At 34.8% G+C, this 25,900-nt stretch overlaps 1 protein-coding gene across 9 annotated transcripts in view; it reads left to right on the forward strand.

Annotated features, from left to right (window-relative positions):
* ADGRL3 (adhesion G protein-coupled receptor L3) overlaps positions 1 to 25,900 on the forward strand; it is a 945,437-nt gene that overhangs the window by 886,078 nt on the left and 33,459 nt on the right. For all 9 annotated transcript variants that reach the window (XM_013964661.2, XM_013964654.2, XM_013964662.2 and 6 more), the window contains 3 exons: positions 1,886 to 2,054; positions 12,325 to 12,450; positions 23,718 to 23,814. In XM_013964661.2, the coding sequence (XP_013820115.1) occupies positions 1,886 to 2,054; positions 12,325 to 12,450; positions 23,718 to 23,814 (392 nt within the window). The remainder of the gene's footprint in view (positions 1 to 1,885; positions 2,055 to 12,324; positions 12,451 to 23,717; positions 23,815 to 25,900) is intronic.

Raw genomic sequence — 25,900 nt, forward strand, 5'->3', positions numbered from 1 at the left:
TTGGGCTTTTTCTCCTTTGTACATTTTAAAATTCTATGTCCTGCAGCAATAAACAAGATTGACAACCTTTCGGTGATCTTGCTGTAGACTTTCAGTTTGTTCTTCTGGTGAAGAGTCCTTTGTTTTCATTTTCTCCAGTACCATTTCACTTACTTCTTCATGCTCTTACTTCTTTTTTCTTTAGAATTGGGCTCATCACTGGTTTATATCATTAACACTTGAGCCCATTATGTGTTTTCTAGGGGATAGCTGACTTGAATATTTTATCCTATCATTTTATTTCTAAAGCTGAATAACAATTTTGTCTTGGTTTAATGGCAGCTCTTCCCATTTTTCCTTTTTCCAATATCTGTAAAAAACTGAGAGCTTTATCTTGAAAGTTCTCATACTTCTGAATCTGCTTGTGAAACAAGATATTAACTTCTAAGATGTTTTCTAATTCTTATATACAAACATGTCACATACATGTTTGTGGTATGGCAAACTTCCTTTAGGGATTCTTTATTCAAGATTATTAATGTTTTAAATTAAGCACATTAAATTTAGTGGATGTTTGCATCTGAAATATAGTGGCTGATGGTTATAGAAGGAAAATGGTAAATATTTGAGATTAACTTTAATAAGACTTTAATAATATTTAACTACTCTGGGACATATCTTTCTTAAAATGTAGTTCTCTCTGAAAAAATTATTAAACCCAGCTTCAGATTATAGTAAATATATGCAATTTTCCATCCTTTGTTTTGCAAAGTTTCAATCCCCATAAATATTCATTTCTTAGACAATGTAAGTAAAGGATAGTAGTCTGCTGAAAAGGAGTATTAGTTTACCATGTTCAGGAATGTATACTAGGAAAGGAAAGGATGGGCTAAGATTATAGAAATCTAGACTGTTTTGGTCCTATCATATGTACATAGAAGTTGAGAAGATTCCATTTTCAGTTATTGGATTCCTATCTATTGGAAAGATTTATTTTATGTTGATAGTGAATACATAACCACAAATATATGAACTTTTGTCACCCATTTACTAGTATTGTGAATGGCAGCTTGGAGGAAACTAAGGGAATGGAATGAGAGTGGGAATTTTTCTTCCGTTCTGGACTACTTTGTTCATACCTCTCCATCCCATTTTCAACTTCATTTTCTCCCATGAGTTTACAGACACTTCAAAGACATGAAGGTGTCCTGAGCCTTTGGGCTTCTTTTTAATAAAGCTGCCAATTGCCTGATTTCCAAAGTCTAGTCCAGCATAACCCAGAAGACAGCAATCCAAAGGCTGAAAGAGTAGATGGTGATCTAGAGGGGAACTATTTTTTTTTTCCATCTACTGTATATCACATTTGTTCTACATAACTATAGAATCACACAGAAATTTATATGTGTTCCATATATTGGTTCCTTCTGTTTTTATCAGTACACATTAAATTTTTTATGGAAAAATAGGAAATTTGGAAAAATGGGGTAAAAGTGTATCAGGTGAAGCACTAATGGAAAGAGTCTAGTCAAATAAATGTTATCATACCAGTGAGACCAGTGGAGACTAACATAACTTTACAGACTTTCCCACCTTGCCATTAACCATAACTACATCTCCATATCATTCACATATGTGCTGCAAATATGTGAATAGTTTAATAGTACAAATCTGCTTTGCTTAAATGAATTTCTGTGTTCATAACATTTTCATTCATGTATATCTCCTCAAGCTTGAAAACTTGTAAGTTCTCATTAAAATCTTGAAGTACTTATACCACCTGTCTTACATTTCCTGTCAATAAACTTACCGTAACATTTTTTTCAGTGTCAGTATTGTTGATACAATATGACTATGTTAACTAAAGACAAACTATTTGATAAGTCTTAATTTTCTCTTCTCTTTGCAGATCATGGGTTATAGGTGCAATAGCTCTTCTCTGCCTATTAGGATTGACCTGGGCCTTTGGACTCATGTATATTAATGAAAGCACAGTCATCATGGCGTATCTCTTCACCATTTTCAATTCTCTACAGGGAATGTTTATATTCATTTTCCACTGTGTCCTACAAAAGAAGGTAAGTTAGAAATCTCTGTTAAGGAACAAATGGCATACCAAAAAAAAAAATAAATGGCATATATTCTATGATAACAAAACACCCATAATATAAATCATTCTTTATCTTTTTGTATCTAAAAAATAAATATATTATTTGGTTAATTTCACTTTTATAATAGGAAAGAAAAGCAAACATAAAATGCAAGTGTAAAAGTTGATGAATGTGTTAACAACAAAAGACAGAATCATATTTTGATTTAGACAGTGCACAAAAATAATATTCTTATAGATTTGACCTTAATGTCTTTTATATCATTATTGGCAGACACATGGAATTTGTATATTAGGAAGTAGATGTTCTAAGATGTATGGAGGCAAAGAATATACATATGTATATATTATATGGCATGGCATAGGAAATATATATTTTTCTATTTTTTTAAAAACTAGTTGTATATTCTAAGAAATATAAATATCAAAACAATTTATGATAGAATGCATTTATTATTTTAGTGAATGGTAAAACACTTAGTAAATATCTCTATGTGTGTGTTAGTTGCTCAGTCATGTCTAACTCTTTGTGACCCCATGGACTTTAGCCCACCATGCTCCTCTGTCCATGGGATTCTCCAAGCAAGAATACTGGAGTGACTTGCCATTCCCTTTTCAAGGGGAGCTTCCTGACCCAGGAATCCAACCCAAGTCTCCTGCATTGCACACAGATTCTTTACTGTCTGAGCCACCAGGGAAACCTGAAGATCTTTGAACTTCTTTAAAAGCATATTTTATTAAAATTTATGATTTTGATGATCAGAATGCAATATTTAATTTTTATAATGGTCTATTTTTTTTATTATTTTTCACATCTACCAGGACCTAAAGTGCTCATTTTAAAAGTTAATTTTAGCAACTAAACACTTACATTGCTTTTTTTTAAATCTCAACATTGATTTTCTCATCTTATACTTTTTAACTCAATTAAAAATGTGGTCTTTATAGTTCTGATCACATAGACCCCTGAGCCAAGACTGTGTCCAAATCCTAGTTCTGCTTAATGGCTTATGTGACTTTGGGCCATTTAATTAGCATGCGTGTGCTCCAGTTTCCTCATGTATAAAATGGAGGTAATAAAATAATTATGATATATTGAGATGTGGCACTGAAGATGAAATGGGAAAATGTGATTTTTTTTTCCCTAAGCAACAACAAGACCTACAGTTTTCCTTTGGAAAATGAAAAGTAAATATATCAGTCTGTATGATATTTGGTTTGAAAGACTAAACAAATTTGAGAAATGTGTGTCCACTTATTGAAATGAGTTCAGTTTTATCCTGTTTTCAGCTTTATATGGTGTTAGATATTAAAAATATGCTGGCATGATATTAAATGTAAGCTAGAATAACAATGTTTACTTAGGACAGTTAATGTAGGTTACAGAAAACAGGTTATGATGTTAGAATGGATAAATCTTCCTAAATACTTAATGTGCATTCACCCCAAATTGCAATCATTTAACCTAATAAATATTTATTCTTTTTTATTCATGGCCCAATTGATGCAGGTGCCTAATGGAGGGACACAGCCAGTGACAGCTCAACTAACCTCACTATTTTATTTCCATAGTTACTTTGGGTGTTGGTATCCGGCAGATAATCTGAGAAAAAGAGAGAGGACCTTGTATAAAAAGTCTGGAAATGGTTCATATCATTTCCACTCACATTCCATCAGATAGGACACCATTAGTAGTACCACCCAAACTGCAAGCAAGGCTGGGAAACAGTGTACCTCTTGTACCCCAGGAAGATGAATAATTGGATATTATAATACAAACAGCTAGTAGTTGATCACACTTGGTCAGTGTGAAGACTTGGAGACATGAGTGACGAGTAAGAATAGAAATGGAAGAAAGTGTCTGAGGAGAAGAATGAAAAGATAGTATCTGAATTAAAGATAGGGGGAAGTGTCCAGAAGTAAACAACAGTGGTCAGTATTATAAAACACTGCAAAGAAGTCAGAAAGACTTAAAAAGATTTCTAGATTTTATTAGAAAGGAGCCATAACTGATTGTCAAGAGAAATATGTAAAAAGGTGGAAGCAAAATCAGGAAAAGGTAGCATTTGTTCATGTAAATAAGGGAATATTGGGCCATCATAGGTAGTTATACTAACATTTTCAAATAAAGTAAACAATTTGCCAATTCTTTTCTATATTAGCTGGAAATTTTGTTTCAATGTAAGTATTGAAATTTCCTATAGAACAGGAAAGATTTTTATGCTTTATGCATGAATTATTTTGATTGGGATTACTTTCATTAGCCAGTACCTATTAGAGTTTTCCCAATTATTATTTTATTATGTCCAAAATATGCATCGCTGTTTTGGTATCCAGGTAGAGATACCAAACCTCAATCCAAAAACAAATTATGGTTTTTAGTATATTGAAGGTATTTAAAAAAGGTGAATTTTTTAAAAATACATGTCATCAAGCTCAATTTTGTGATTCATTATAATAGCATACAGCAAACTACAGTTTTCTTCTTGATTCATTCATTCACTGATGGACAGTTTGGTTCCTTCCATATCTTGGCTGTTGTGAATAGTGCTTCAGTGAATATGGGTGTGCAGATATCTCTTTAAGATCCTAATTTTTGTTTTCTTGGGATATAAGCCCAGAAGTGGGATTGCTGAGTCATATGGTAGTTCTTTTTTCAATTTTATAAGGAACCTTCATATTGCTTTCCATAACAGCTCTATTTATTTATACTCTCACCAATAGGGCACAATAGCTCTCTTTCCTCCATATTCTTACCAATTCTTATTGTGGTTTAGTCTCTAAGTCATGTCCAACTCTTTGCAACCCTATGGGCTATAGCCCACCAAGCTCCTCTTATCCATGGAATTTCCCAGGCAAAAATACTGGAGTGGGTTGCCATTTCCTTCTCCAGAGGATCTTCCTGACCCAGGGATGGAACATATGTCTACTGTGTCTCCTGCATTGCAAGCAGATTTTTTACCCCTGAGATACCAGAGAAGCACCAATTCTTATCTCTTGTCTTCTTCATGGTAGCCATTCTAACACATGTGAAGTGATATCTAATTGTGATTTTGATTTTCATTTTTCTAATTAGTTATATTGAGCATCTTTTCAAGCTAGCCATTTGTATGTCTTCTTAGAAAAAATGTCTATTCATTTGAGTTGTATGAGTGCTTTGTATATTATTGGTGTTAACTACTTATCAGATATATGATTGGCAAATATTTCCTTCCATTCTGTAGATAGCCATTCAACTCTGTTGTTTCTTTTGCTGTGCAGCAGCTTTTTAGTTTGATATAGTATGACTTATTACTTTTTCTTTTGTTGCTTTTTCTTTCTATGTTTGTATGTTAGTCACAGAGTCATGTCCAACTCTTTGCGATCCCATGGATTGTAGCTCACCAGGCTTCTCTGTTCATGGAATTCCTCCAGGCAAGAATACTAAAGAGTAGGTTGCCATTTCTTCCTCCAGAGGATCTTCCCAACCCAGGGACTGAACCTGGGTCTCCCATATTACAGGCAGATTCTTTACTGTCTGAGCCAGTAACAAACATTTGGTGAGGTACAGTCCTCTCCACTAGTCCACAGATGGCTTCTTTTGTATTGGAACCCACCTCATGTCCAGCACAGTTGCAGCTACTCATGCGACCAGACTTCAGGAGAAAAGAGGCTCATTTACTTATGTATAAGCAGAAGCAGGCTAAGGGGCAGGTGTCTAACTTAACATGTACTTCCAAGAGCTTTTGGATGCCCTCCAGTGAGGGCACCAGGGGTGCCATCTTTGGCATATCCCTCTACCTGCTCTAGCTCTGGGGTGCCATCTTTTTTCCTCTCCACAGGTGTCTTAAATTTGTAAAAAAAAAATTGATTGATTGATTTAATAAATTCCAGGCCTGGGAATTCCCTGGTGATCCAGTGGCCAAGACTCAGCACTCCCAATGCAGGGGGCCCTGTTTAATCCGGAGTCAGGTAACAAGGTCTCATACATGGCAACTAAGAGTTCACAAATTAGATGTTGTGTATGGTATAAGATAGTGAGGTTCAGTTTCATTCATTTACATGTGGTTATCCAGTTTTCCTAATGCCATTTATTAAGAGACTGTATTTTCCCCATTATTTATTCATAGCTTTCTTATCAGATATTAGTTGACAATATCAGTCCAGTTCAGTTGCTCAGTCCTGTCCGATCTTTGCAACCCATGGACTGCAGCACCTCAGGCTTCCCTGTCTATCACCAGCTCTCAAGCTTGCTCAAACTCATGTCCATCTTGTCGGTGATGCCATCCAACCATCTCATCCTCTGTTGCCCAATTCTCCTCTGACCTTAAATCTTTCCCAGCATCAGGGTCTTTTCCAAGGAGTCAGTTCTTCGCATCAGGTGGCCAAACTATTTGGTGGCCAAAGAGTTTCAGCTTCAGCATCAGTCCTTCCAATGAATATTCAAGATTGATTTCCCTTAGGATTCACTGGTTGGATCTCCTGACAGTCCAGCGGACTCTTGAGAGTCTTTCCAACACGACAGCTCAAAACCATTAATTCTTTGGCACCCAGCTTTCTGTATAGTCCAACTCTCACATCCATACATGACTACTAGAAAATCATTGCTTTAACTAGATGGACCTTTGTTGGCAAAGTAATGTCTCTGCTTTTTAATACGAGGTTTGTCATAGCTTTTCTTCCAAGGAGCAAGCATCTTTTAATTCCATGGCTGCAGTCACCATCTGCAGTGATTTTGGAGCCCTCCAAAAAATAAAGTCTCTCACTGTTTTCCATAGTTTCCCCATCTATTTGTCATGAAGTAATGGGGATGGGTGCCATGATCTTCATTTTTGAATGTTGAGTTTTAAGCCAGCTTTTTCACTCTTCTTTTTCACTTTCACCAAGAGGTTCTTTAGTTCCTCTTCACTTTCTGCCATAAGGGTGGTGTCATCTGCATATATGAGGCTATTGATATTTCTCCCAGCAATCTTGATTCCAGCTTGTGCCTCATCCAGCCTGGTATTTCTCATGATGTCTACATATAAGTTAAATAAGCAGGGTGACAATGTATAGCCTTGACATACTCCTTTCATGATTTGGAACCAGTCTGTTGTTCCACATCTGGTTCTAACTGTTGCTTCTTAACCTGCATACAGATTTCTCAGGAGGCAGGTCAGGTGGTTTGGTACTCCCATCTCTTTAAGAATTTTCCAGTTTGTTGTGATCTACACAGTCAAAGGCTTTGCCATAATCAGTAAAGCAGAAGTAGATGTTTCTGATATTCTCTTGCTTTTTCTATGATGCAGTGTTGGCATTATGATCTCTGGTTCCTCTACCTTTTCTAAATCTAGGCTGAACATCTGGAAGTTCATGGTTTACGCACTGCTGAAACCTCACTGGGAGAATTTTGAGCATTACTTTGCTTGTGTTAGATGAGTGCAATTATGCTTAGTTTGAACATTCTTTACCATTGCCTTTCTGTGGGATTGGAATGAAAAGTGACCTTTTCCAGTCCTGTGGCCACTGCTGAGTTTTCCAAATTTGCTGGTATATTGAGTGCAACACATTCACAGCATCATCTTATAGGATTTGAAATAGGTCACCTGTAATTCCATCACCTCCACTAGCTTTGTTCATACTGATGCTTCCTAAGGTCCACTTGACTTCACATTCCAGGATGTCTGGCTGTAGGTGAGTGATCACACCATTGTGGTTACCTGGGTTATGAAGATCTTTTTGGTGTAGTTCTGTGTATTTTTGCCAATTCTTCTTAATATCTTATACATCTGTTAGGTGCATACCATTTCTGTCCTTTATTGTGGCCAACTTCGCATGAAATGTTTCCTTGGCATCTCTGACTTTCTTGAAGAGATCTCTAGTCTTTCCCATTCTATTGCTTTCCTTTATTTCTTTGCATTGATCACTGAGGAAGGCTTTCTTATCTCTCTTTGCTATTCATTGGGACTCTGGATTCAAATGGGTATGTGTTTCATTTTCTCCTTTGCCTTTCATCTCTCTTCTTTTCTCAGCTATTTGTAAAGCTACCTCAGACAACCATTTTACCTTTTTGCATTTCTTTTTCTTGGGGATGGTCTTGATAACTGCCTTGTGTTCAATGTCATGAACCACCATCTATAGTTCTTCAGGCTCTCTGTCAGATGTAATCCCTTGAATCTATTTGTCATTTCCACTGTATAATCATAAGGGATTCAAATTAAGTCAAGCCTGAATGGTCTAGTTTCCCTACTTTCTTTAATATAAGTCTGAATTTGGCAATAAGGAGTTCATGATCTGAGCCACAGTCAGTTCCTGATCTTGTGTTTGCTGACTGTATAGAGCCACTCTAACTTTGGCTGCAAATAATATGATCAATTTGATTTTGGTATTGACCATCTGGTGATGTCCATATGTAGAGTCATCTCTTGTGTGTTGGAAGAGGATGTTTTTACTATGACCAGGTATAGACAAGGGTTTATTTATGGGCTCACAATCTGTTCCGTCGGGCTTGAATTATGGCTCAGCTGGTAAAGAATTTGCCTGCAATGCAAGAGACCTGGGCTTGATCCCTGTGTTGGGAAGATCCTCTGGAAAAGGGAAAGGCTACCCACTCCAGTATGCTGGCCTGGAGAATGCATGGACTGTGTAGTCCATAATGTCACATAGAGTCAGACACAACTGAGCGACTTTCACTTCAGAGTCTGATCCTTTGTCTATTGATCTATTTTTCCAATACCGTACCGTTGTGATTACTATAGTTTTGTGGTATGGTGTCCAGTCTGCAATGTGATGCCTCCATTTTGTTCTTTCTTCTCAGGATTGCTTTGGCTGTTTGGAGTCTTTGGTGGTCCTGTACATATTTAAGGATATCTTTTTCTGTATCTGTGAAAAATATTGGAATTTTTATAGAAACTGCATTGAACCTATGGATAACTTTGGTTCTTATGGACATTTTAACAGTCTTATTTCTTATAGGAGGTTTTTCTTAAGCCATCTGACTGATTTCAATAATATGCTCATCTTATGTAGTTACTCATATTTGAGTAGAGAAATGTAAAATGTTCCATTTTTGAGATCATTTGTTTTATAGGAATATTGGTTGATTGATTCAACTCATTAACAACGAAAAAATCAAACTTTGAACTGTCAGTCATTTTCTAGGGTGTAGGATGCGTGATGTGTCACCAGCATCTCCACTTTGTCATTAAGGTTGTCACGTTTTCTTTGTTGTTAATTATGTGAAGCATCTCAGAAGGTTTCATAATTATTTTATTTCTGATCAGAGAGTATAAAAGAAATATTCTTTGGACAGGTATATTTTCTTTCCCATCTTTATATATTTTAGAACAACCTCATGTTGAATAATCACATGCCATATCTGATTGGGATAAGATGTTGTATCATGTGAAATAGTGGATTAGAATATGCAAATGACTAAATTGTCAAATAAATTATATTATAATCTGAAGAGATACCTCTCATGGAGATGGTACATGTTATTTTTGCTTTTTTCTTTTTAACATACATGCTCACCACTTCAGATCTAATCACAGAAAAATAGAGTCTGTAATGATTCAGTAAGTAATATAGCTAAATGTGGGACTAGGTATCACTATATACCTTTATTTACTGGTTATTTATATAACCAGTTCAGAACATTTAACATTTTTTGGTAAATTTTTATGGTGAATTCCTGCTTATACAATATTGCTCCCTTTGTAAGTAACAGAAATGGAAGTGATTCCCTTTGTTCTTTCTCTAATAGCCCCTCTCTCCCCAAAATATCTGTTTAGATTTACATCACTTTACTAAAAAACACTTCCTTTTGTAAGGAGAAAAGCATCACTTGTTGAGTTCATTAGGAAAAACAAAATAGGATATAGGTTATGTGAAAATTTAGGTTCTAAGAGCTATGTCATAAATTGAATACAAATTACTAAACTGTAATTGATAATGCCTCCCTATGGGTGGAGATTATTTCAAGTTTCCTGAAATTATAATTAAATATTTGTCCTCATTTTCTCCAGAGACAAAGAATGAGATAATCTAATAGGTTAATAATATATAATACCTTATGTTGGTCATATAAATATTAGAAATGTGGCATCTTAGTGAGAGCTTTCTGATCATAGAGCACCCATGAGATTTGGGTATTTTCATATAATGCATATCACTTAACCTTTTCAGTCTTTCAGTTTACTTTAATTGCTTAATCTTTTTAGTGTTCTTATTTGTAAAATGTCAGTAATAATTATTTTCTAGATTCATTTCAAGGGAGGAGCCTAGCATAGTTCCTAGCAAAGAATGTTTAAGATGGAGAAGCTTCTTCATCTCACCCTCCTATCTCACCCTCACACATATCTTCAACACACACACAGACACACACAGAGAGAAGCAGTCACAGACTTATTTTAAAAAACAAAATATGAATTGGCTTGTAAATAGTGAATAAAAATGATAACTTCTAATTAATGATAAATGGCATAAAAATTTGGTTGGAAACAATATAATTTAAATTTTGGCATAACTAATGAAAGGCTTTAAGGATTAGCACATCATGCCTCTTTTTCTGCTCACACTGAGCACATTTTTCTCTTATCTATCCTATCTTTCAACTTAATTCACTAAACCAACAAATTCCAACATATATATATATATTTTAATTAATTTATTTTTTAATTGAAGGAAATGCTTTACAGAATTTTGTTGATTTCTTTCAAACCTCAATATGAATCAGCCATTGGTATACATAGGAAGATTATTTCAGAAGTCTTCTTCTCTGGGAAGCCTTTCTTGGTCCCTCTCTACTTCTATCAGGCACTCTTTCTCCATGCTTTGATTCACATGACTTTGTATCATTGTTCCTATCACATAATTTAGTGAATGTGAGTTTTTCAAACAAATCTGAGTATAGTCAGTCTCTGATTTTGCTATATTATAGATGGAATGAACTGTAATTTATTGAGATAATGTTTAATTTCAAATACTAACTTTGGTATATCATACACACTCCTTATTTTTCTCTTGATTCTAAGTAAAATTTCTCGGGAAAGCATGTTTTTATAAGTTTGTTTTAAATAATGTTACATTGTCACAAATTCTGGCAACTATGAACTCATGTGAAATCAATGAAATGCTAAAGATAATATATATACAATATTATTTTATAATGAATGTAAACTTTGTGAATGTAAAACCAGTAAGTTATCCTATAATGTGTTTTAATTGATGAACAAGTAATTGGCATTTATTTTTCTTGATGCTACTAGTGGAGATATGATTTAGAACAATTTCTGTTTATTTTTGTAAGTCTTGTCTGATTAAATTGATTTCCCCCAAAATTGTTGATATATTTTCTTTTTTGAAAGGATCAGCTAAAAAATGTATATCTCCTTTTATATTGTGATTTTTATACTACAACAAGGATTAATTAGTTAATTGCAGTGCTATACAGGAAAACAATCATATTTCTCTGTAATTATTTAATAGAACTATTTTAATGAAGGTCTTCCCTCACAGTTCAGTTGGCAAAGACTCTGTCTGCAATGCAGGAGACCCAGGTTCAATTCCTGGGTTGGAAAGATTCCCTGGAGAAGGAAATGGCAACCCATTCCAGTATTCTTGCCTAGAAAATTCAATTGACAGAGGAGTCTGGCAGGCTATAGTCCATGGGGTTGTAAGAATTGGAGATGACTTAGTGACTAAACCACCACCATTCTCAGGGAATAAATTTTAAATATTTTGAATTTCTCAAATTGACAATTTCCCTCTTTTAAGAGAAATACATTTCAAAGAAATATAAATTATTTTAAAATGCTTAGCCCAGCACATTCTTGTTTTCTGCTCTGTCTTTAAATATTTTGTCTCCTCTTTTCTCTCACCTATTTCCATTTCCTCTTCTCTCTAAATTCCTGGCGAGACCTCTGTCTAAATAATAGTTGCACCAATAGGGATATTTTGTATCAGATCTATGAAGCTAAAAATAGTGTAGAAAAGTCTTAAATTTTTGTTTTTTCAACTAAGAGATTATATCATTATGGTGTGATTGGGCATACGTGTGTTAATGTGTTTTAAAAAGTCCAGTTATACAAATTTCAGTCTTGACAGTATGGATATTATTTTATATTGTAAAAAACATATAAATTGTATTCTGAACAGACTTTCTTATTTGTATGTGTAAGGCAAAATGTTTTTAATTATCTGAAAATAAAATTCACATATATTTTATATTCCTAGCTGAAATGAATTCTTTGATAATAGAAGCTAATGTTTTTGACTAGGTACGAAAAGAGTATGGGAAATGCCTACGAACACATTGCTGTAGTGGCAAAAGTACAGAGAGCTCCATCGGCTCAGGGAAAACATCTGGTTCTCGAACTCCTGGGCGCTACTCTACAGGCTCACAGGTAAACAATATTTGTTAATTAAAATGAACTAGCTCTTATCTGTGTTCCATTATGAGTTGCTGTCCTATCTTGATGAGATTTATTTTCTATCCAAAGCATTTAACACAACACAATTTTGTTGTTTTGTTTTAGTGTGTCTCAAATGAAAATGGTTATGACAGAAATTTAAGAAACCAAACTGCAAAAAAATTTGAAGTTTAGAGTCTAAGTTTGAATAGTAATTCATGATTTCAGATTGTTCCTAGTTGAATGAAAAATGAAGGTGAGGAAAGGAATTTGACATTTCACCTTAAATTCTAAGAAAGTAATACTTTACATAAATGTTTCTGAGTTAATTACTTCTTTTAACTAGTCTAGTAATTCTTTATTGAATACTGAAAATATTTACTTATTAAATAGGTTTAATAAAAAGTTATAACTCATTTCATGTTGTATGCTAGTAGGTCAAAGGGCAATTCAGAATACCAAAATAGCATCATTAATTTAACTGGTCAAAGTGCTTACTCCCATGAGTCCAGCACTTCAGTTCAGTTCAGTTCAGTTCAGTCACTCAGTCTTGTCCGATTCTTTGCAACCCCATGAACTGCAGCATGTCAGGCCTCCCTGTCCATCACCAACTCTCGGAGTTTATCCAAACTCATGTCCATTGAGTCGGTGATGCCATCAACTATCGCATCCTCTGTCATCCCCTTCTCCTCCTGCCTCAGTCTTTCCCAGCATCAGGGTCTTTTCAAATGAGTCAGCTCTTTGCATCCGGTGGCTAAAGTATTGGAGTTTCAGCTTCAACATCAGCACTAGATATATTAATAATGACTGTGTCACCCCTTTCAAAGGAAATTCTGAACTTTTAAGTAACTTGTCGTCTATTTTCCACACAATGTCAGTCCAAAGATTACTATGTAGAAATTTCAGCAACTCTAGAATGCTAAAATGTGCCAAATAAAAGACATACGTGGGTCATGCATGAGTGAGTTTGAGTTCCAGTTACCAAACTAATATTTCTAAGAATATATGATTTAGTGGGAAAAACAATCATTTTTGTAGTGTTGTTAATTGAAATTTTCTGAAGAAGACTTGAATTGAAATTCCAAAATAAATTTATAAATCAGGAGCATATTTTAACTCTATTAACTCAACCTTCTAAATTTATTCATTTTAATTTGGTGATTATATATATACACATATATATAATAAAAAAGATCATTTGTTCTTTGACTAATTCCAATTGGCTTATAAATATAATAGGTTCAGTTTCTCTAAACAATTCCATTCATATGCTTAGAAAATTAAATATCCTTGGAACCTTTAATTATAATAGCACTTGCCAAGCTAATATATCTGATTCTCTAAAACACATTTATTGTCAGGCTGGGCAGTTGTACACACTGAACTAGCACTTGAAAAACTCTTATAAACCAAAGATAATAAACAATATTCTCAGAAATGTTTTCATCACACTAAAGGAGTTATGTTTTACTTTATAAATAAAACCACATATCTGCTATCAATCTAATAGTTCCAACTAAACATTTTAAAACTAACATGTAACTGTCAAACCTATCAGTTACATGTTAGTTTTACAATGTTTATTTTTATTTTGACAAGTTATCCTGACACTTAACAACACAAATTATCATAATATATGGAACTTATTTCCACATATAATAGGCAGTTATTTAAAATTTGAATTTATATTATTATTTCTATGCCTTAGTAAGGTTGCACAGTTGTAAATTAAGGAAGCAAATGTACCAAATTAGATGGACTGAGATTTCTGAGTCAGGACTAGTAAATTTTCATTCAGAATCTGAGTTTCATGTAAGAGTGGAGGCACACCTGGATACTTTCTGTATAACCTTCTTGTGATCCAGTCCTTCATTTTCAACCTGATAATTCTTACCTCTCTTTTTTGTAACAGTCTTTTCAACAATTTTAAATTGAAATTTCTGAGATTCTGTATGTCGTTTAACTTGATTTGTTTCTGCATTCCTTTCATAGAACTGAACTTATCAACCATTATCCTACAGCCATTTTATTGGCAAATGTCTTCAGTGAAATCATATTTCGGAGCTTTATGCTTTATGTTAGAACAGAGCTGTGCAATGTTTAGCATTACTTCTAACCCACAAGATAAAATACTGCAGCTTAAAAGAACAATCATAAACTTTGTGAGTGGGTAGACCTGGTCTTAATTCTAGCCTTGCCATATTCCTACCAGCTGTGACATAAAACAAGTCATTAAATCTCACTAGCCCTCAGTTTTTTCATAAGTAAAGTGGTTTCTGATTTCTTACATCATTAGGCAGATTAAGCTAATTTTGCAAAACATGACAAATTGTATGTGCTCAAAAAGTTGGAATAGATATCACTTACTAGTGTAATTTCAGGTATGTATTTTAAAGTTGTCTTTTTTTTTTAACTTTTATAGTTATAACATCACAATTATAATACTGGGAAGAAAAACCTCATGTTGTTTTCTTGTGCTTAATATAATACAATTCTGTTTAACTTTGACAGTCTAACACTACACAAAGTACTATTACTTAAATATAGTCTGTTTAGGTAGACATAATAAACATTTTACATTAACTGTGAAATTCCATGCACAACATCTAAAACAGTCGCTGATATTGAGGTAAAATTTTGAGAGTATAGGTGTCTTTTTCCACATCAGAGAACTTCTAAAATCACAATCATTATTTTTTGTTGTTAAGAAACATTGGATTTATGTTATAAAATGTCAAGCAATATTAGAAGCTCCTGTGATAAAATGGTTAAAAGACAACTTCCTCCAAGATCTGGGGCTTTCACACTAACTGTAAAAGGCAGATAATTTATTAGCTATCAAATAAACCAACAGAAAATATCAGATTATAAAAGTTGGTGCAGAACCAAATATAGCCATATGATGCATAAAGTCCAGGTGGTTACTTGCATTAAGCGATAGGCAAAGACTGTTTGGAAAAATGACAGGAACGGTGTTCAGGGAAAGAGAATTTCAGGTGACAGTGCATCAAATATAAAGCCATTTAGGTGGGTAAGAACTTGAAACTTTGGAAGTAGGAAGAATGTCATTGGTTCAAGTGGTATGTGAATGGGAGATGAAGAAAGCTGGAGACGGAACCTTAGATATTTGTAAGAGAACTGGAGTTTTTATTTTATTTTGACTATTTGGAAAGTTAAGAATATAATTTAGAAAAGGAAGTGACAGGAAATCACCCACAGGTAATAAACTCATGTGGCTACTGTGTAGGTAGTGGAAGGATGTGATTTTCAAGACTAAAAAGTAAAAATCCTCTCCATCTATTAATCTCCCAGTGGTAATCACTTATAAAAGATTGGTTTATAAAAACTCTGAACTGAAGTATTGTTGTTTCTACCTTGACCTTTCATTAATTGTTCTGTCATCTATTTTCAGTTTTTTTGTTGAATTTGTAGATGTAATTACTTTTGTTATACAGTATTTTAAACAAAAAATATATGTACCATATTGTGAAGTGTAGTAATAATGCCTGTGAACTTATCATCAAACTTACGAAATAGAGTATTTGCCATATGTTTTCCCTTCTTGAAACTTCTCTTTAAGCAATCCCTGTATCTCCCTACCAGAGACAATCTACTAACCTTTGTTTATCATTTTCATCACTTATTCTAAAAATTTCTTCACCTCTCCAAAAGATGTTAATTACTTCACCTTCTTAAAATATTTCTTTAAAATGGTATCTTATTGCATGTAATATTCTGTGACTTGCTTTATTCACTGGCATATTCTAAAGTTTGTCTTGGTCCTTTCCATGAACATTTAAGTATAAGCTTAATGCTACATATTATATATTTTTCTCTGATTGCAACACTTTACCCTTATCTCCTTTTACTTTTTCAATTATTATTTGATATAGTGTAACTTCATGGGAAATAGATGGGGAAGCAGTGGAAACAGTGTCATACTTTATTTTTGGGGGCTCCAAAATCACTGCAGGTGGTGACTGCAGCCATGAAATTAAAAGACACTTACTCCTTGGAAGAAAAGTTATGACCGACCTAGATAGCATATTGAAAAGCAGAGACATTACTTTGCCAACTAAGGTCTGTCTAGTCAAGGCTATGGTTTTTCCTGTGGTCATGTATGGATGTGAGAGTTGGACTGTGAAGAAGGCTGAGCACTGAAGAATTGATGCTTTTGAACTGTGGTGTTGGAGAAGACTCTTGAGAGTCCCTTGGACTGCAAGGAGATCCAACCAGTCCATTCTGAAGGAGATCAACCCTGGGATTTCTTTGGAAGGAATGATGCTAAAGCTGAAACTCCAGTACTTTGGCCACCTCATGCGAACAGTTGACTCATTGGAAAAGACTTTGATTCTGAGAGAGATTGGAGGCAGGAGAAGAAGGGGATGACAGAGGATGAGATGGTTGGATGGCATCACTGACTCAATGGACGTGAGTCTGAGTGAACTCTGGGAGTTGATGATGGACAGGGAGGCCTGGCGTGCTGCGATTCATGGGGTCACAAAGAGTTGGACACGACTGAGCGACTGAACCGAACTGAATTGAATAAATTCTAATCTCCTAAATCAGGAGCCAAATGATTGAAGTCAAATATTAGTTATACCACTTATTAGGTCTGTGATATTGTACATGTTAACCTCTAAATCTCAATTTTGTAATGAATAGGAGAGTACATACCTCAGGGAATTCATGGGAGATTTCAGTGAGTGAATACATGAAAAACACAGGAGAGAACTTGGAAGAATTAATTGAAATATTTGTTATATTTATAAAATGTATTTTATATACACACACAATAATTATTATATATCAGGTACCATTTCAGGTGAACAAAAAAGGACAGAATTTTTATTTTACTTTTTTCTTTTGGCTGCATAATGTGGCCAATGGAATCTTAGTTCCCTGACCAGGAATTGAACCTGGGCCCTCAGCAGTGAAAGCGTGGATTCCTAACCATTCAACCACCAGGGAATTCCCAAACTTTCTGGTTTCTAGGACCTCAAACCTATATGCAGACATTGGACATTACTGTTTGGGCATTAAATATAAATATAAGAAATGACTATATTTTAATGATATGTTGTGTGTAGAAAATGGTAAAGCTATGAGGGCAAAAAGTTGCAGAGTTGGGTGCATGAAATACAATTCTATATAGGATGGTCAAGTTACGTCTCTTTAAAGAGAAAGTATTTGAGCAAAGATTGAAAGAGATGTAAGTTATCCATACCCGTATCTGGGGAAAGAGTACTCCATGCAGAAGAAATAATCAAACAAAACCTAAGGCAGAAGCATGCTTGGCTTGTTACGAAAGAGCAGGGGAACAGGTGTGGCAAGCCCAGGTTGAGAGATTAATAGAAGATAATAATAATAGAAGATAATGGGGCCAGCTCAAATAAATGTCACCTTAAAAATAGACAGGGAGGCCTGGCATGCTGCGATTCAAGGGGTCGCAAAGGGTTGGACATGACTGAAAGACTGAACTGAACTGAAAAATAGGCAGGCTTCCCAGGTGGCTCAAATGGTAAAGAACTTGCCTATCAATGCAGAAGGCACAGGAGACATGGGTGTGCAAGAGCCCCTGGAGGAATGAAATGACAACCCACTCCCTATTCTTGCCTAGAAAATTCCATGGACAGAGGAGCCTGGCAGGCCACAGCCCGTGGAGTCACAGAGTCAGACACAATTGAGCACACAAGCAAAAATGATCAAAATTTAATCAACCCTCAGTTGAGATGTCACTTCTTCACTGCAGTGTTCTCAGATTTCCTCAGTTCACTTCAGTCTCTCAGTCGTATCCGACTCTTTGCGACCCCATGAATCGCAGCACGCCAGGCCTCCGTGTCCATCACCATCTCCCAAAGTTCACTCAAACTCATGTCCATCGAGTTGGTGATGCCATCCAGCCGCCTGATCCTCTGTCGTTCCCTTCTCCTCCTGCCCCCAATCCCTCCCAGCATCAGAGTCTTTTCCAATGAGTCAACTCTTCACACGAGGTGGCCAAAGTACTGGAGTTTCAGCTTTAGCATCATTCCTTCCAAAGAAATCCCAGGGCTGATCTCCTTCAGAATGGATTGGTTGGATCTCCTTGCAGTCCAAGGGACTCTCAAGAGTCTTCTCCAACACCACAGTTCAAAAGCATCAATTCTTCAGTGCTCAGCTTTCTTCACAGTCCAACTTACATCCATACATGACCACAGGAAAAACCATAGCCTTGACTAGATGGACCTTTGTTGGCAAATAATATCTCAGCTTTTGAATATGCTACCTAGGTTGGTCATAACTTTTCTTCCAAAGATTAAGTGTCTTTTAATGTCATGGCTGCAGTTACCATCTGCAATGATTTTTGAGCCCCCCAAAATAAAGCCTGACACTGTTTCCACTGTTTCCCCATCTATTTCCCATGAAGTGATGGGACCAGATGCTATAATCTTCGTTTTCTGAATGTTGAGCTTTAAGCCAGCTTTTTCACTTTCCTCTTTCACTTTCATCAAGAGGCTTTTTAGTTCCTCTTCACTTTCTGCCTTAAGGGTGGTGTCATCTGCATATCTGAAGTGATTGATATTTCTCCCGGCAATCTTGATTCCAGCTTGTGCTTCTTCCAGTCCTGCGTTTCTCATGATGTACTCTGCATAGGAGTTAAATAAACAGGGTGACATTATACATCCTTGATGTACTCTTTTTCCTATTTGGAACCAGTCTGTTGTTCCATGTCCAGTTCTAACTGTTGCTTCCTGACCTGCATACAGGTTTCTTAAGAAGCAGGTCAGGTGGTCTGGTATTCCCATCTCTTTCAGACTTTTCCACAGGTTATTGTGATCCACACAGTCAAAGGCTTTGCCATAGTCAGTAAAGCAGGAATAGATTTTTTTTCTGGAACTCTCTTACTTTTTCGATGATCCAGTGGATGTTGGCAATTTGATCTCTGGCTTCTCTGCCTTTTCTAAAACCAGCTTGAACATCTGGAAGTTCACGGTTCACGTACTGCTGAAGCCTGACTTGGAGAAGTTTGAGCATTACGTTACTATCATGTGAGATGAGTGCAATTGTGCAGTAGTTTGAGCATTTTTTTGGCATTGCCTTTCTTTGGGATTGGAATGAAATTTGACCTTTTCCAGTTCTGCGGCCACTGCTGAGTTTTCTAAATTTGCTGGCATATTGAGTGCAGCACTTTCACAGCATCATCTTTCAGGATTTGAAATAGCTCAACTGGAATTCTATCACCTCCACTAGCTTTGCTCGTAGTGATGCTTTCAAAGGCCCACTTGACTTCACATTCCAGGATGTCTGGCTCTAGATTAGTGATCACACCATCGTGATTATCCGGGTCATGAAGATCTTTTTTGTACAGTTCTTCTGTGTATTCTTGCCACCTCTTCTTAAAATCTTCTGCTTCTGTTAGGTCCATACCATTTTTGTCCTTTATCAAACCCATCTTTGCATGAAATGTTCCCTTGGTATCTCTTATTTTCTTGAAGAGATCTCTAGTCTTTGCCATTCTGTTGTTTTCCTCTATTTCTTTGCATTGATAGCTGAGGAAGGCTTTCTTATCTCTCCATGCTATTCTTTGGAACTCTGCATTCAGATGTTTATATTTTTCTTTTCTCCTTTGCTTTTCACTTCTCTTCTTTTCACAGCTTTTGTAAGGCCTCCCCAGACAGCCATTTTGCTTTTTTGCATTTCTTTTCCATGAGGATGGTCTTAATCCCTGTCTCCTGTACAATGTCACGATCCTCAGTCCATAGATCATCAGGCACTCTAACCATCAGATCTAGCCCCTTAAATCTTTTCTCACTTCCACTGTATAATCATAAGGGATTTGATTTAGGTCATACCTGAATGGTCTAGCGGTTTTCCCTACTTTCTTCAATTTAATTCTGAATTTGGCAATAAGGAGCTCATCATCTGAGCCACAGTCAGCTCCTGGTCTTGGTTTTGCTGACTGTATAGAGTTTCTACACCTTTGGCTGCAAAGCATGTAATTAATGTGATTTCAGTGTTGACCATCTGGTGATGTCCATGTGTAAAGTCTTCTCTTGTGTTTTTGGAAGAGGGTGTTTGCTATGACTAGTGCGTTCTCTTGGCAAAACTCTATTAGCTTTGCCCTCCTTCATTCTGTATTCCAAGGCCAAATTTGCTTGTTACTCCTGGTGTTTCTTGACTTTCTACTTTTGCATTCCAGTCCCCTATAATGAAAAGGACATCGTTTTGGGGTGTTAGTTCTAAAAGGTCTTGTAGGTGTTCATAAAACCGTTCAGTTTCAGCTTCTTCAGCATTACTGTTTGGGGCATAGACTTGGATTACCGTGATATTGAATGGTTTGCCTTGGAGATGAACAGAGATCATTCTGTCATTTTTGAGATTGCATCCAAGTAATGCATTTCAGACTCTTTTGTTGACCATGATGGCTACTCCATTTCTTCTCAGGGATTCCTGCCCATAGTAGTAGATATAATGGTCATCTGAGTCAAATTCACCCATTCCAATCCATTTTAGTTCACTGATTCCTAGAATGTCGATGTTCACTCTTGCCATCTCCTGTTTGACCACTTCCAATTTGCCTTGATTCATGGACCTAACTTTCCAGGTTCCTATGCAATATTGCTCTTTACAGCATCAGACCTTGCTTCTATCACCAGTCACATCCACAACTGGGTATTGTTTTTGCTTTGGCTCCATCCCTTTATTCTTTCTGGAGTTATTTCTCCACTGATCTCCAGTAACATATTGGTTTCAGATTTCCTAGACAAAGATATATTTTTTTGTTATGTGCACTTAAAAATTATTTCAATTGTGTATCATAATAGATATTAACAAAACCACAAAAATTTAAGTGTATGGCGCATTGATTTACCCTTCCCCAGATCAATTATTAGAACATTGGCACTAACTTAGATACCCTTTGAATGCTTCTTAATCAGTCACCTCAAGACATAATCAGCATCTTAACTTTTAAGAGTAGCTTTTCTTTTGCATATATTTGATACTTATCCACATGAAATCATCCAGTACATATTATTTTGTTTTCCTTCTTTCCTTGGGCATTATGTTGCTGCAGGTGACTATACTGCCCTTTTATTTTCATTACTATGTGTGTTCAGTCCATTCAGTCGTGTCCGATCTTTGTGACTTCATGGACTGTTGCCCACAAGGCTCATCTGTCCATGGGGTTCTCTAGGCAAGAATACTGGAATGGGTTGCCATACATTCCTCCAGGGGATCTTCCCAATTGCAAGAATGAACCTGTGTCTGCCTGCATTTCCTGCATTACAAGCGGATTCTTTTCCCACTGAGCCACCTGGGAAGCCCTTCATCACTATACATTATTCTATGACCTATGTGTCCATCGTACCATTGATAGTCATTGAATTGGTCACAGTTTTCAGCTATAATTAGTAATGCTTCTATAGAGATTTGCGGACATATTGTACTTTTGCATTTATTTGTTAATTTATATGTGATTAATCTGTCACATATTTGTCTAGCAGGACCATGAAGGCAAAGTGTTTGTGTTTGCCTTTCCTCTTTGTATCTTCTACATTAAAGAGGTCAATTAATGGGAATTCTAACATGTATACTGTCATGTAAGAATTGAATCGCCAGTCCATGTCTGACGTAGGGTGCAGCTTGCTTGGGGCAGGTGCATGGGGATGACCCAGAGAGATGTTGTGGGGAGGGAGGTGGGAGGGGGGTTCATGTTTGGGAACGCATGTAAGAATTTAAGATTTTAAAATTTAAAAAAAAAAAATAAATAAATAAAAAATAAAAAAAAAAATAAAAAATAAAGTTAAAAAAAAAAAAATGTTTATAGTTAGTTAACCAATAAAACAAATGTGAGAAATTGATTCCAAGTATTTCAGTTTGAATTTTTAGGTATTTTTCAATAGAAACATTTTTTAATTGTCAGGTTTATTGCATTGGTTTTCTTATTGTATTTTTATTACTTTTTTTTGTTTGTATGTGTAATATGTGTAGTTTCTGACCTATATAACAAAATAGACAGTATTTCTAAGGGATAAACATGACCCAATAGTCATAAAACCAATCATCTAATATTTGAGGATTAGGTACTCCTATTATTTGAGTTCAAATATATTTGAAACATAACCCTTTTGTGAGCTTGGTTTCACCATTAGTACTAGTTAGTACTAGTTAGTATTATAACTTTTTCATCCTTGGAAAAGCTCCTGAAAATATTTTGTTTCCTGTTCACAAGACCATTATTTCATTTTTGATCCCTAACTCTAATAAAGTAACTAAACAGTAAACCAGAAAAAAGTCTCCCCCCACAGTTGAAAAATCTTTCTTGAATTATCAGACAGTTAGAAAATTGAATTTGAGAATTTATATAATGATGTAAGAATTTCAGTTCTCTATAAAACTTCCTACTATATGGAAATGAATAAAGATCAATTGACTTCCTTTGTTTCCTTCAAAAGATAGAAAAGTCAAGATAGTATGTAACCTGTAAAATTATATTGATCTTCTTACAAAATTTATAGAAAATGTTGTTTAGTAGCATCTTAATAATATTCTATGTTCTTTTCATCCCAAACTATTTGTTCTCATAAGGTTCTGAATAAAGTAAAATTTTTGTTACTAAAGCTTTAATTTAATGCACATTTAAATATTAAATTCCCATAAAATTACAGTGAAAATAACTTGTTTTACCTTAGAAATTAAAATTACTAAATTCTATCTAGAGTACACTTCTATGTATCTTCTATGTATCTACATATACATCATATGTATCTTTTAAATTGGCATATCATATTACACTTGGAGCTTCCTTGGTGGCTCAGTTTGTAAAGAATCCTCCTGATATGCAGGAGACTGACTGCAATACAGGAGACACGGGTTTGATCCCTGGGTCAGTTAAATCCCCTGAAGAAGGAAATGGCAACCCACTCCAGTGTTCTTGCCTGGAAAATTCTGTGGACATAGGAGTCCATAAAGTTGCAAAGCATCAGACACAACTGACCAACTAAACCACCACCATTACATTTATTTCTTTTAAATAGTTATAATGACTTCTGGCATACGCATTGAAGAATACACTTAATAAGAACCAATGATTATCATCAATTTAGTTCCTGATGTTCTCATGCTCCTGCACTACAAACATGTGGAAGCTGTGTATTTGCCAGATTCCAGAAATACAAGCCTCATATAAGCCTATATTGCAGAAATTAAAAAAAAGAGTGACTTGTGTGAAGGTTCACTGTGTGGTGATTTTATCTCCTTTTTCCTTTTTCTTCATCCAGAGCCGAATTCGTAGAATGTGGAATGATACGGTCCGAAAACAGTCAGAGTCTTCCTTCATTACTGGAGATATAAACAGTTCAGCGTCACTCAACAGAGGTAATTAGAAATAATTTTTCATATTTACTCTTTTTGTGATTACTTTAAGAAATTCCTAAATGCATTGCTTTATTTGCAATTTCTGGACTTTGTTCCATGTGATAGAAATATTGCAAAGATATAAAACGTGGTTGAGTATAGCAGTGTATTCCATTATTCATAAGGCTTCTTTTCTCAATCCTGAATTTTCATATCTTTTCTGAAAGTAAGTTAAAAAGTGAAAAATTTCTTTCTCTAATCATCTGCCACTGCTATAAACTGGTGAGTTGTCAGGCCTCATTGGAAGCTGTGAAAATGGGCAATTATGTGGCTATATAGTCTGCTAAGCATCAAAGAGTTCCACACTGTCCCAGGTATAGAGCAATTTCTCAGTCTTTGTGGAAGTAAAATTATACTGTCTAATATACTTAAGGCAACCTGTGTATTTTTGGAAAAATCCCATCTAATCTTAATATCAATAAGATGTGTTCAGATAATATTGGATATTTAAAGATACAGAAGGAAAAACCCACTATATGTAAATTTTATACATATATGTATATAATAATTCTTTCAGTGTGTATATGCTTCTGGTTAAAATTTTTCTGGAATACCATTTAGATTTTAAAAATGATGTTTCCTTAATCTACTATTTTGTTTGTGCTTAATCTTTCTTATTCCCTTTGTCTCTCTCCCTCTTATTTTCTCCCTCTCCTCCCCCTCCCCATCGTAAATGTATGTGTGAGTGTGAGAGAGAGATATTAAAATTAAATTAACTGCAGTAAAAATGGGTAGAAACAATGTTTGTGCGGAGCTGGGGTACACTACAGTCTGTGCTGGGAAATCTTTAGAACATAGTTTTATCTTGGGGATGGTGCTGGCATGAGCACATTTTAATCAGACTGTCCTAAAAGAGACATTTTTTGATGCATACATTCTGTGGTTATTTTCATGATTTTTTATGATCAATATTGTTATTTTTATTAGCTCCAAACTAGAATTGTTTGCTTTAAACCTATTTCTGTCTACTTTTTGTTACATCAAATGCTACTTAGAAACAACTAATTCACTAATTATGGCTTATGATTAAGAATGATTCAAATACTGGTGTTCTTGATTACTTTTAGTCAAATAAGTTGCATCTTGTTTATATAAAAGAAGTTATAACAAATAGTGTCTAAGTTAAATTTGATTTAGAGATTCATCCATGTTGTATAAATCTTGATTGACTTCCATGCTTATATGTGTGGTAGTGATAAAGTAACTATAACCTAGTGATGATATTAAATTTTCTACAACACTTTTGCTTGTTAGAACAGTGAGTGCAAATATTCTTCCAAATATGAAGAAAATACATTAAAATAAAACAATTACCTTCTTGTATTTTATTTCATTTTCAGTTTATTTTACATAGTATCTCACAAGTGTTCTCTTTTTAAGTTTACTTTTATGATTAGTTTTATGAAAATTTAAATATGAATACTCTTAACCCTTTGAAATACTTTCTAAATCAGAGCAAATATATTATCTACACATGCCTCCAAAGTTTAGGAAATAAATTGCTTTCATAGTGACAGATTTTCTTTTTACTTTAAATAATACATAGAAATAATACATTGAAAATGTATAGTATGCTCCTTTAAGAAAACTATCCTTTTATTCAAAGCTATTCTTATTAATAAGAATTTTTGTTAGGAGTATCTTGCTCTAATGATCACAGAAACCATAGAATGTGTTCTTTAAACAAAAGATGAGGTTTGATTATAATAATGCACCATTTCTTTGCTTACTGTGAAGACAGAGAAAACATGTAAACTACTTGGCTTAGCATTGTGATCTAGATTTATATTGACATTAAAGTATGTAGCATTATTAAAAATTATTTTAACTGATTAATTTTTATGACCTTGATTTTAAGGTCAATTGCACTATATAAGATTGCTTTGCCCTTTTTAGTTCCTTCTCAGAAATTTCATCAACTTGGAATATGTGCTGTGTATGACTAGGTCAATTTAAAATATATTTAAAGAAAATAATATTTTATATTGTCTGATTATATATTAAATCTGTTTTTAAAAATCTTTAGTTTTAAAGGATACTTCTTAAA

Source organism: Capra hircus, chromosome 6, assembly GCF_001704415.2.
Source record: "Capra hircus breed San Clemente chromosome 6, ASM170441v1, whole genome shotgun sequence".
Lineage (NCBI taxonomy): Eukaryota > Metazoa > Chordata > Mammalia > Artiodactyla > Bovidae > Capra > Capra hircus.